This window comes from Oncorhynchus clarkii, chromosome 9 (assembly GCF_045791955.1).
Source record: "Oncorhynchus clarkii lewisi isolate Uvic-CL-2024 chromosome 9, UVic_Ocla_1.0, whole genome shotgun sequence".
NCBI classification, from domain to species: Eukaryota; Metazoa; Chordata; class Actinopteri; order Salmoniformes; family Salmonidae; genus Oncorhynchus; species Oncorhynchus clarkii.
In genome coordinates, this window is record NC_092155.1 from 36,376,270 (window position 1) to 36,388,273 (window position 12,004).

Consider the following 12,004-nt stretch of genomic DNA (forward strand, 5'->3'; position numbering starts at 1 on the left):
GTCTTGTTTTCAGTTATAAGGAATAAAAATAGCAGATCCGTACCACATTGGGTGAGGCGGGTTTCAGGAAAGTATATTTAGTTCATAGATAGAAAGTGAGATTAAGAAGTATACAAAAAAAGGCCAGCTATTTACAGGGGATAAGACAAAGACAGATATACAGGTCCTACTGCGCCGCCATCTTGGATTCCATGAGATGTGAAATATCACAATCTCATTCAATAATTACAGGAATGGAAGTGGTCTTTATTCCAGTGAGATTGCTGAAGCGAACACCGCCACGTTTCACCTGGCTAACAGCCTGCTACCTGGCCTGCACCCCTATCTCTGTAATAGCATATTTAATAAGCCATATACTATTTAAGTTTCACTAATTCAAATGAATTAAACTTAATCATTATGACACACCCCTCACTACTGTCATTGGTTACACTAATTGCACAGTGTGTCTGCATAACCTGGTTCAAGTATAAATGACATTACCCTGAGGAAGGCACAGTGATGCTGAAACGTTGGTAAATACACATTAAATTGCTGGGAGATTATACATGGAGTGTGCAACTTTATTTTGATAGTTTATAGTTATCAGTCTGAAACGGTACAATGGCAAAGGGGCATAAAGATGGAGGAATTCAGATACGTCTTCATTTGAGCGCTATCCATATTTTTAAAACTACGGCACGCGACATGGTTCAATGTGCCGATAAATCAACACAATATACTTTCATTTGTTTTAATTGCTGGCGTTTGCGGTATGTACATGGGGGCCGCCATCTTTATGCACTTTGTAGAAATTACATTTCAATTTACTCAACTGGTTGTCTGGGTAGTTGTTCCTTATGCAGCTGGAAATTTTAGACAAAATATCCACAGGGAATATTACTAAAACAACTTTTTTAAATGCTAGTACTGCTAGTACTGCTGTTAAGATTTCTATCACCTGTGCAAAACCATGGGCACGTTCAGTACGAACATGTTCGAGAACATTGTAGATAGAAATTCCACAAATAGGGGAGATGTGATTCCTTATTCTACATAGCAAGTTTCTATTCTGAATGTTCCAAAATGTCCTGCTGAAGCGCCCCATACAACAACAAAAAAAGCTCAGTTATCATGCATGTATTAAAAAAAACATGTATATTTTGTCACATCCACCAGGTGCAGTGAAATGTGTTGTTTTACATCGTCAGCCATAATAGTACTGTGCCCCTGGAGCAAATTAGGGTTAAGTGCCTTGCTCTTGGGCACATACGTTGTGTGCCTCAGATGAACAAACAATCCGTGAGAGCCACGCAAATCAGTTTAATAGCATAATACTTTACTGTGGCTATTTTGTCTTAAATTTTGGTGCAAGGACAAACTCACTAGACACTCGGGAGAGTAAGTTCCAATAAAGTTTATTCAACATTCTGACTTGTAACAAGGGATCTATTACCGGTGTGATCATATAGCCTACCTCAACTTTTGAAATACAATTTTTTTTTTTATGTCCCAAACAACAATGCATTGGCAGGTAAATTCAAGCAAAGCCAGTATGTGGTGATAATGTATTGGGCCAGCTTACTGCACAAACCTCATTGCTAAAGTACTGTTTAATTGGTTAATGTTGCATAGGCTTACCTTTTTAAGTCATGTTCATACAAAATTAGAGCGGTAGATCTCGGCATATATTTTGACTCCTAAAAGGTTGGTGACCACAGGGTTAGATGCTACGCTCTTGTCTAAAGCTTCCCATTTGAAACAATTAGCGCATATTATAAAATGTTGGCTGTTTGCCCGCACATTTTTTTTCTTGAGTCAGGTCAAAGTTCAGTAGCCGAAGTCAATACTCCCTTCATCTGTGATTGGGCAACATTAGGAGTGGGAACATGAAGTGTTTGCCATTCAAGGAGAATGAGAAATACTGCACCAAACTTCTTAAATGTATAATTGTGTGACTTAAGACCCTCTGCAAAAAAATCAACTTGATTTTGAACTTCTTTAAATTTGAGTCTTTTGAAGAAGTGTTACGGCTATGTTTTTGCTACGGTTGTTCAAGTGAAGGTCTTTAGGGAGTATGCGAGCAGACTTTCAGTTCGACTATCCGAGTTCTAGGAGCAAACCTATGTGTACAGTATGTATGATTTGGTTCATTTGTCTTCCCCTTGTCGTTATTTTTCCTGTCCCTCCCTTCACAGCGAGGCCCTGCAAGCGGAGGCTCTAGCCAGGATGGAGGCTGCTAACCCAGCCAAGTTTGGGCCTGAGAAGTACTGTCTGAAAGGAGGTCCCCTGCTCCAGCACCACCCAAGGAGATGACAGGGAAAGACCGCGCTCAGATGCTAGCTGCACAGGACTAAGACTGGAAGGAATCATGGACTGAACTGTTATTTAGTAGTATATCATGTTTCACTGGAAATATTGTGTATGTTTCTGTACATTAAAAACCAGACAGGATTTAGTTTCATTGTCAGCTGTTGTAAACAATGATGATTTGGAGATCGGTGAACTAGAATCTGCTCCTTAGATTCGTGAGGTTGAAAGTATATAATCTTTGCAACACACTATCACATCATGTCGATGGAGTGGGTGAATGAAAAGGCCACTTCCTATTGTTCACATAGGTCATGTCTTTAATTAGTGTTGTGTGACGGAACCTTCTACGATAACAAAAGGCAAACTGGCAACATTATCAAAGCTACTCGACAAGTCATTCACATTTGCCACAAATACATTATTCATGTCTGAAAATGTTTGGTTTAGATGCAACACAGCTGAGAGTTAGTGGTGCATGATCGATTACAGCGAACACAATACTGCTTTAGTTCAAAATGACAAGTACTATTGTATACTTTGCAAGGAAAGCGAACCAGTACTTGGATACATCAAAGTACTTATTCAACAGGTGACACAGGAGTTTGCCAACAGTATAAATTATACTTGGTAGCGTGGAATAGGTTTAGTGTTAATCTATTGTCATAGGTAAATTATCTTTAAGAGATTAATCAAGATAGTCTTTTATCCTAGTTGCCACAACCTTATGGATACAGAGCAGGCTGATGCGGTGACAGATATAGGTGCCAAGCAGAGCACTCTGGGTAAATTAACCTATTATGTGCCTCAGACCTAAACAGCTCAACTGTTGGTGTTCTGAGTTAATGGTAAGTGATGCCAAGAAAGACTTTGCTGAATCAGTTGCATAAATACACTAAATACAGACTGAAGTTACAAGACTAGACAGCTATTGAATAAGGATGACAAAGGCCAATATTCTGAACCAGGCTTGGCATAAGAGAAAGTAAATGGGATGGGTTTTTTTTACCCTGTAAAGAGCTTTAGATTTGTTCAGAGCAGGACAGATTCTGACCCTCAGTGCAATAAGAGAACAGTAGGAGAACTAGGACACGTTAGAGAAACAGCATGAGAGACTAGGACAATATCAGCTTTGAAAGCCTACTTTGGACCACTGCTGAAGTGCCTCCTAGTGATGTACACACACTGAAAGCTAATGCATCTATCCTGCAACAGACACAAACCAGCTTACAGAAACTGAAGGAGGCAAAGTAGGATTTCAAAAACAGTTTGTTGGTTTCGCTCATGTTTTGTTCAACATTTTCTTTCTAGTGGTCACGACCCCCAGGGATGACAGAAGACCGAGATAAAAGATTATGTGCGAACGGCAATGAGTTTCCACTCCCCTACAAACATGTATGTGAAGATCTGACAGACAAATGTAGCGGTTACAGGTTAGACATGCTTAGTATTCAGGGCTGCATTTGTGTGCAGACAACACGTTTTCATGGCACTCACAGCTGCCATTTTAAACTATTCAGAGTAAACCAAGGTTGGGCCGATGTGATTAAATACAATATAAGGACAAAAATGGCATAGTCTGGAATTATCTGGTCATTAACGTGCAAATCAATTATATCAGCTATCGCAGTATTTGGAGTAGCATATCGTTGGTCTCATATCGCCCAACCCTTGAGTGAATGTTTTCAAAACCATGTGATCTTGAATGCAACCCTGATTCTACATAAGATATCTATTGTGTAGCAGGACTACAGATCGATGTCTGGCCTCAAATAACCTCCCTTATGACCCCTTGAATCCTCTCTCCAGTGGCCGGATACAGACATCTGTCTGTAAGTGATGATACTCTGCCCTTGTGCTTCTTACCATACAAATATAATAAAAACCAACCTGGGCTCCTAAAATACACCTTTATAGAGTAAGAGTGTTATTAGTAAGTACGAGAGTGAGAAAATCAAAACACAACCTAAATGCATCTCGTGGTCGGCATCCTTCTAGTGGCTTGGCTGTCAAAACCTGAGAAAGCCTCAAGTCTGTAGATGCTTCCTCTCCTTGACCTGCACTTGGTAGGGCAATCAGGATCGGCAAAGAAATAATGCTATTATTATATGCAGTTTATTCACATCAGTGCAGATGAAGGAAAGGAGTATAGGCTATTGGAGTATAGACTGAGATGCACCCTCTGGACCCTGGCTCTGGAGGGCTACTCACCAAGGGTGGCGCTGGGTGATTCCATCACCTAACACAACCTAGTATCAACGAGATCATTGGTCACTTAAAGGGAACTACCGTCATCTCAGGAGTAGCTTTCTAGCCCTGGGTGGGCAGCCCTGTTGTAAGCGTCAGGTAATGGTATGGGGGTATGAGAGAAAGAGACAGGGAGGAGGTGTCTGTCAGTGTGTCTTGCTCTTCTGTTCCTGTAGCGTGCGCTGCAGCTCTCTCAGGTTCTCCGACAGCAGCTCTACCTCGTCTAGCCTCCCGTTGAGCTTGGCATCAAATATGTACGCCCGTATATTATCGATCTGCTGCAGCAGCAACTCCTCCTCAATCACGTCAACATCCGGCATCGCCTCCTCATCCTCCCCCTCGAAGGGATTGGTCGAGGCTCCCGGCGGGGTACACCCAGAAGCCTCTTTAAAAGGGTTACCTTCATTGTTTTCCTCCTTCACTTCGAAAGGGTTGCCAGTGGCGCCCTCGGCCTGCCCCTGCTCTTCCTCCCCACCCTCTTCCTGCTCAAACGGGTTGTACTCCTTCTTCCCGTTAGCCACCTCCTTGTGCTCCTTCTGGATCTCCTCGAAGAACGGATTGGAAGGATCCTCCACAGGGGTGGAGTCTTCCTCCTCAAAGGGGTTGAGGGAGGAGCTGTTCTGTCCCTCGCCACCAGGAGGTGTCACATCTCCCCCCAGCCTCCTCAGCCGGGGGGGTGACTCCTCATCCTGGTCGGTCAGGGCAGGGAAGGCCCTCATGGACAGGGGGCTGCTCTCTGCTTTAGGTGTCACCTCTTCCTCCCCATGGAGGCTCCCTATATCGGTTAGGTTCAGTGAGCCCTGCCAGGTGTATGTGGCCTGGGTTCCTGGGGCTTGGCTCTGGGCCCTGTGCTCCCTCTCCCCCCTCTCTCTGTCCTCCAGGCGTTGCAGCTCGTCCTGCTGTAGACTCTCCTCCTGCGCCAGCCTCTGGGACAGAGCAATGGCCAAGCTGGTCTGTTGCTGGTCGTACTCATCCTGGGAAACACATATTTGTTGAACTAACACCCTATTCCTACACAGAGCCCTACTTGATGTGGTGCATTGTAAATCACAGTATATACAACAATGAATGCCTTGATCAATACTAGTTGTGGTACATGTCTAATATAATGTAGGTTTCCACACCTGCAGCTGCCTGAGGTTCTCCTCCAGCATGGCCACTTCGTCATGCCTCTGGGCGGCCTTGGCCTGCCGCAAGAATGACTGGATGTTGTCTATCTGCTGCAGCAGGGGGTCCTCCAGCTCCCCGCACGTGTGGAGGGTATCAGAAGAGGGCAGCCATCCCCCAGCTTTGGTCATGCGGGGGGCCCTGGGGGCCTGGGGAGCCTCCCCATTGGTTCTGGCAGCTGGGCGGTTCTTCTCAGAGTCCTGCCTCCTTTTCTGGGCCACCTGGGCAATCTGGCAGTAAAATAGGTAGGTAAGCTTTTAGAGACAGCTTCATTATAAAACACTAATTGTGTTGCTTTTTGCTTGTCTGTTATCATATATATATTAGATCCTTATTGGAATATCATTGTTGGGTCATTAGATTAAACAATAAGCAGCCTACTCACCAGTCTCTCCTGCGTGAGCCTCTTCTCCTGCTCCTGCTTCCTCTTCTCCTTTAGGTCCTCATACTTGTCCTTAGTGGGTAGAGACATCAGACCCAGCAACTTCTCCTGCAGGAGGGAGGGAGAAGTATAGAGATGGGGGGGGGGGGGGTTGCTTGAATATAGTATGTAACTTTACTGGTGGCAGTCTCAGTTATCAATGACATGTTTAGTATGCTATTCAGCTCATCCATAGCTGCTCTGTGTGTACAGTAGTGTACCCTCTGTGTCTCACCTGGACAAACAGTGTGGCTGTGTATCTGACCATCCTCTGCAGCTGGAGAGTCTTTTGATGGGGTTGTGGCTCCTCCTTCATTCCCAGTGTTAAGATCTTCTTACTGACATGAATATATATATACAGAGAATGTTATAATATGGTTGTTTAGCAGACACTTTTATCCAAAGTGACTTGAAGTTAGTTAACACATGTTCTGTAAACGGTATGTACCTCAGTGCATCGATCAGTTCGTAGTATTTCTGGACTTCCATTCTCAGTCCACCAGCCGTGTCCAGGTTATAGGTGGTCTCTCCAGCACTGTGAAAATGGAAGTTTGACAATGAGGATAAAACAACCAAACCAGAGCCACATATAGCTCTGGTCAAATGTAGTACGCAATATCGGGAATGAGGTGCCATTTAAGACACAGGCTATATCTTACTTGAGAGACTCAGCCATTCTGATATACTCTGGAGCCCTCTCATCCACCTTGTCCATGCACAGTCTCAGCCTCTGGGAGGAAGACAGGAAGATGGATGGTGAATGACAGGAAGTACACTACATGGTGAACAAGAGGAAGCACACTGTGTTACCTCATAGAGCTTGACAATGTCAGGCACGTGGTCTTTCTCCTCCAGTTTCTGCTGTCTCTTCATCAGGGTGTCCATGCAGTGGAGGCAGCAGCGGATCCTCTCGTCATCCTTCTCTTCCAGCATTGAGGTGACACTGCTCAGGCTGCTGATGCTGCCCCTCCTGGAGCCCATCCCGCTGACATTGCCCCCGCCCCCTGTTGGAGGGGACTGGGACTGGCTGCCCGTAACACTACGGGCCTCCCGAGTCCCACTGGTCAGCTTGTCTGGAGAGAAGAGAACAAACAGGGTAAGGATTCACTGAGCAACACTGAGATATGTTGCAATAATATGTAATACTGTAGTATGCATGTAAACACATGCACACGTTATATATGTCCATAATGTGGTGTGTTTATGTGTGTGTGAGTGTGTAATTCTACTCACAAGCCAAAGGCAGGGGCACAAACTCCATGCACTTCCTACACATGATGGAGCCACAGAGGCGGCAGTGGTGTCGCCTGTTGCGAAGGTTGAACTTGTTCCCGCAGTCGGGACAGAACGGAACATCAGAGTCGCTCACCCACGCCACAACAGACTTCTCAATCGCTAGGGAGGAAGAGAAGAGGCTTTTCTGGATTCACACAATGAAAATGACATTCAAATCCACACTGTACTCAATAAGAAGAAATGCGGATCTGGTATAATGTGATGGTGAATACCAAAACACACTGCAATATGAACCCCACTTAACTCACCTCTAATTTTGCCTGCATCTATGTTCATCCTGTCAAAAGATGTCAGCTGAAACAGAACACAGGATACATGGTGAGTCATGTTCTGACAGTATCTTGGCCAGGTCGCAGTTGCAAATGAGAACTTGTTCTCAACTAGCCTACCTGGTTAAATAAAGGTTAAATAAAATAAATAAAATAGGGGCAGTGTAACTGCTACTGTATGTGTCAAAGCCACATTGACAAACAACTTGTGATTGTCTGCTGTAGTTTGTGCAAGAGTCCTCACTTTCTCCAGCCTGATAATGAGCTTGTTGACCTCGATGACATAGTGGTCAATCCGGGCAGCTCTGTGCTTCTTAAAAAAGTCCATATGATTTCTTGTGGCTCCTATGGGGTATAGGAGGGACACCATCAGACTGGATGGAAGGGTGTTCCATTACAATGTAGCACTACATTTTCAATTCAGTCAAGATGACTCACTAGCATTCAATGACCAGACCAATACATCTCTTATGTAGTGTAGATTTAGTCACTTTATACAATGCACTCTAAATAATGCCACTTTAATAATGTTTACATGTCTTACATTACTCATCACATGTATATACTGTATTTTATACCATCTATTGCAACTTGCCTATGCCGCTCAGTCATCGCTCATCCATATACTTACATGTACATATTCTCATTCATCCCTTTAGATATGTGTGTATTAGGTAGTGGTTAGGTAATTGTTAAGAGTACTTGTTAGATATTACTGCACTGTCGGAACTAGAAGCACAAGCATTTCACTACACTTGCATTAACATTTGCTAACCATGTATGTGAGCAATAAAATGTGATTTGGGAAGCCCTCTACCACACCATCTCTTTCCTCTACTCCCAGTAACCCCCCCCCCTGCATACTTCTCCCAGTCTCACCCAACTCCTGAGGCTCCCACATGTAAGGGTCCACTCCGCCGTAGTAGAAGGACTCATAACTGCCCGCCTCTGGCTTGTCTTCACCATCCCTCTTCAGCAGCTTGTCTTTGGCTTTCTTAGCCTTCTGGACCAGACCTGCAGCCAAAAGGAGATAGTTGTGATTACTTCAAGCAAGGATGCATGCCTTCTAAAAGTATTATCAGAGACCCTTTTGATTTAGAATTTCCTTTGCTCCTCCATGATGTGCATATTTAGTCTGGTAGAGCACAAAATGGACTCACTCTTGAGTTGTCCCCTGACATGTCGATCATCCCCAGAGTGCTCCTCCTCGTAGTGTTCCTGGAGCTGGTAGAACGACTGCAGGTCCTTCAGGCACAGCGGGCACAGGAAGCCCTCCTTCACCTCCCCTGTGCCCTCGAATGGGGGTGGGTAGCTGGAGGCCATTTTGGTGGGGGTGGGTGCAGGATGGTAACAGAGACACCCAGGGTGTGTGTCTGTCTCATGCCACGCCCAACTGGGTGTGATTCCCACCCCTCATCCGCTCCATTATGACAGGAGAAAGCCTGAGAGGCAGAAACTGATCGTTTGAACCAGTAGAGGGGTTAAGGGTACTGACAATAACATACATGTAAGAAGTTCAGACGTGTATGGAAGTCATGGTTTAGTGGCTTACTGAATGACGAACTCTAAAAACTTCCAGCATGAAAGACTTGTCAGATGACATTGAAGTCACTGATTAACGTTACCTACTGAACGCTAACTGCTCACGTAAATCCTATGCATGGCGTTACTTAAAAGAACGGCGTTTGAAAGAATAAACAGACTAGCTAGCTAACTAACTTACAATAGCTAACAACGGCTGCAGTCGGCTGTGTTTAGAACTCTCCATAAGCCAGTGATGGCTGTGATGTAGCTAATGTATGTTTACGGTAGTCATCTGTCTCACCTTGTATCTGATTGAGGGACATATTGGCACTAGGTAGGGACATCATTTGATTAGAACCAGCCAGTCATAGATAGCTAACTAGTTAGAACTATTCACACTAGCTAGCAATTAGCTGGCTAAAGTTAGCAAAAGGCTAACAACCTAGCTAACTAACAGTTAGCTACTGTAGATAATGACGTTTCGCCAGTAGTGAGTATACCGTTTGCTATGACAAAAAACTATCCAAAGACGCATTTGTGTACTTACATATCACAATGTAAACCTGTTAACGGTGCAGTTTATGAATGAAATGTTGACAGCTCGCTACAACACTCTTCGCGGTTGAAAGGTTAGCCGCCCTAGCCTAGTCATGTGACTAGCATACAGCCAAGACCAGAGGGAAGAACGCACAAAATGCATATGGATGGGAAAGCCAGGAGGCACATATTTGACTTTCTGTCCTTTTTCACAACAGGAAAACATACATTTATCAGAGGAAACAAGTGTTATTGGACACACTGAACATCACAGTGGTGATGTCCACCCCCTTCTTTATACCTCAGTGGTCCTCCCTAGAGAAGGGTTGCGGTTCAAACTCACCTACCCTCCCATTATGGGGAATCACCGTCGCCATCTTGGCGGGCGGTCCAATGATTAGCCAAGTAAGGGAAGTTTGGTACGTAAAGCCCCCGGTTTTAGTCGAGTTTGGGAGAGTGTAACAGGGTTATATTGGTGATTCCCCTTGCCACTTTATTGTTAAGCCAATGGGTTTTTGGTTTGAGTTTGTCTTGCCTTCACCTACTCAACATGGCATCTTATTGGCTGGTTTGCGTCGCATGCTTACGAGGGGGGATGTTCCAGTTAGAATCGTCAGTCGTAAGTTGTTGGTTGCAAAGCACTGTACATCAAAAGTGATTTTTATACTCTCAAGTGATGATTTAAATGTACAATTTATATCAAATTGTTTGTAAATGTTTTTCGAACATCACACATAAGATGCAGCGGTTTTTGGAGAATATTTGTTGTGCATTTTGTTGTAAAGAATTCCCGCCAGTACTAGCTAGCAACTTACTGTGTCTGGTGGGGGGGGTTCATATACAGTGCCTTGCGAAAGTATTCGGCCCCTTGAACTTTGCGACCTTTTGCCACATTTCAGGCTTCAAACATAAAGATATAAAACTGTTTTTTTTGTGAAGAATCAACAACAAGTGGGACACAATCATGAAGTGGAACGACATTTATTGGATATTTCAAACGTTTTTAACAAATCAAAAACTGAAAAATTGGGCGTGCAAAATTATTCAGCCCCCTTAAGTTAATACTTTGTAGCGCCAACTTTTGCTGCGATTACAGCTGTAAGTCGCTTGGGGTATGTCTCTATCAGTTTTGCACATCGAGAGACTGACATTTTTTCCCATTCCTCCTTGCAAAACAGCTCGAGCTCAGTGAGGTTGGATGGAGAGCATTTGTGAACAGCAGTTTTCAGTTCTTTCCACAGATTCTCGATTGGATTCATGTCTGGACTTTGACTTGGCCATTCTAACACCTGGATATGTTTATTTTTGAACCATTCCATTGTAGATTTTGCTTTATGTTTTGGATCATTGTCTTGTTGGAAGACAAATCTCCGTCCCAGTCTCAGGTCTTTTGCAGACTCCATCAGGTTTTCTTCCAGAATGGTCCTGTATTTGGCTCCATCCATCTTCCCATCAATTTTAACCATCTTCCCTGTCCCTGCTGAAGAAAAGCAGGCCCAAACCATGATGCTGCCACCACCATGTTTGACAGTGGGGATGGTGTGTTCAGGGTAATGAGCTGTGTTGCTTTTACGCCAAACATAACGTTTTGCATTGTTGCCAAAAAGTTCAATTTTGGTTTCATCTGACCAGAGCACCTTCTTCCACATGTTTGGTGTGTCTCCCAGGTGGCTTGTGGCAAACTTTAAACAACACTTTTTATGGATATCTTTAAGAAATGGCTTTCTTCTTGCCACTCTTCCATAAAGGCCAGATTTGTGCAATATACGACTGATTGTTGTCCTATGGACAGAGTCTCCCACCTCAGCTGTAGATCTCTGCAGTTCATCCAGAGTGATCATGGGCCTCTTGGCTGCATCTCTGATCAGTCTTCTCCTTGTATGAGCTGAAAGTTTAGAGGGACGGCCAGGTCTTGGTAGATTTGCAGTGGTCTGATACTCCTTCCATTTCAATATTATCGCTTGCACAGTGCTCCTTGGGATGTTTAAAGCTTGGGAAATCTTTTTGTATCCAAATCCGGCTTTAAACTTCTTCACAACAGTATCTCGGACCTGCCTGATGTGTTCCTTGTTCTTCATGATGCTCTCTGCGCTTTTAACGGACCTCTGAGACTATCACAGTGCAGGTGCATTTATACGGAGACTTGATTACACACAGGTGGATTGTATTTATCATCATTAGTCATTTAGGTCAACATTGGATCATTCAGAGATCCTCACTGAACTTCTGGAGAGAGTTTGCTGCACTGAAAGTA

At 44.1% G+C, this 12,004-nt stretch overlaps 1 protein-coding gene across 2 annotated transcripts; it reads right to left on the bottom strand.

Moving 5' to 3' along the window:
• Positions 1–547: 547 nt before the first annotated feature.
• On the bottom strand, positions 548–10,190 carry LOC139416236 (rabenosyn-5-like). Of its 2 annotated transcripts, none has more exons than XM_071164665.1 (13): positions 9,761–9,869; positions 8,850–9,131; positions 8,569–8,703; positions 7,934–8,034; positions 7,669–7,714; positions 7,358–7,519; positions 6,935–7,197; positions 6,784–6,854; positions 6,573–6,659; positions 6,360–6,462; positions 6,089–6,193; positions 5,661–5,933; positions 548–5,510 (listed from the first exon to the last, which is right to left on the bottom strand). In XM_071164665.1, the coding sequence occupies exons 2-13, from the start codon at positions 9,010–9,012 to the stop codon at positions 4,683–4,685; spliced, it is 2,337 nt and encodes a 778-aa protein (XP_071020766.1). In that variant the 5' UTR covers positions 9,013–9,131; positions 9,761–9,869; the 3' UTR covers positions 548–4,682. The 2 variants fall into 2 exon arrangements, with proteins under 2 accessions (XP_071020766.1, XP_071020767.1); XM_071164666.1 differs by lacking the exon at positions 9,761–9,869 and adding an exon at positions 10,094–10,190 and having other exon boundaries at positions 549–5,510.
• Between the last annotated feature and the right edge of the window lie 1,814 nt (positions 10,191–12,004).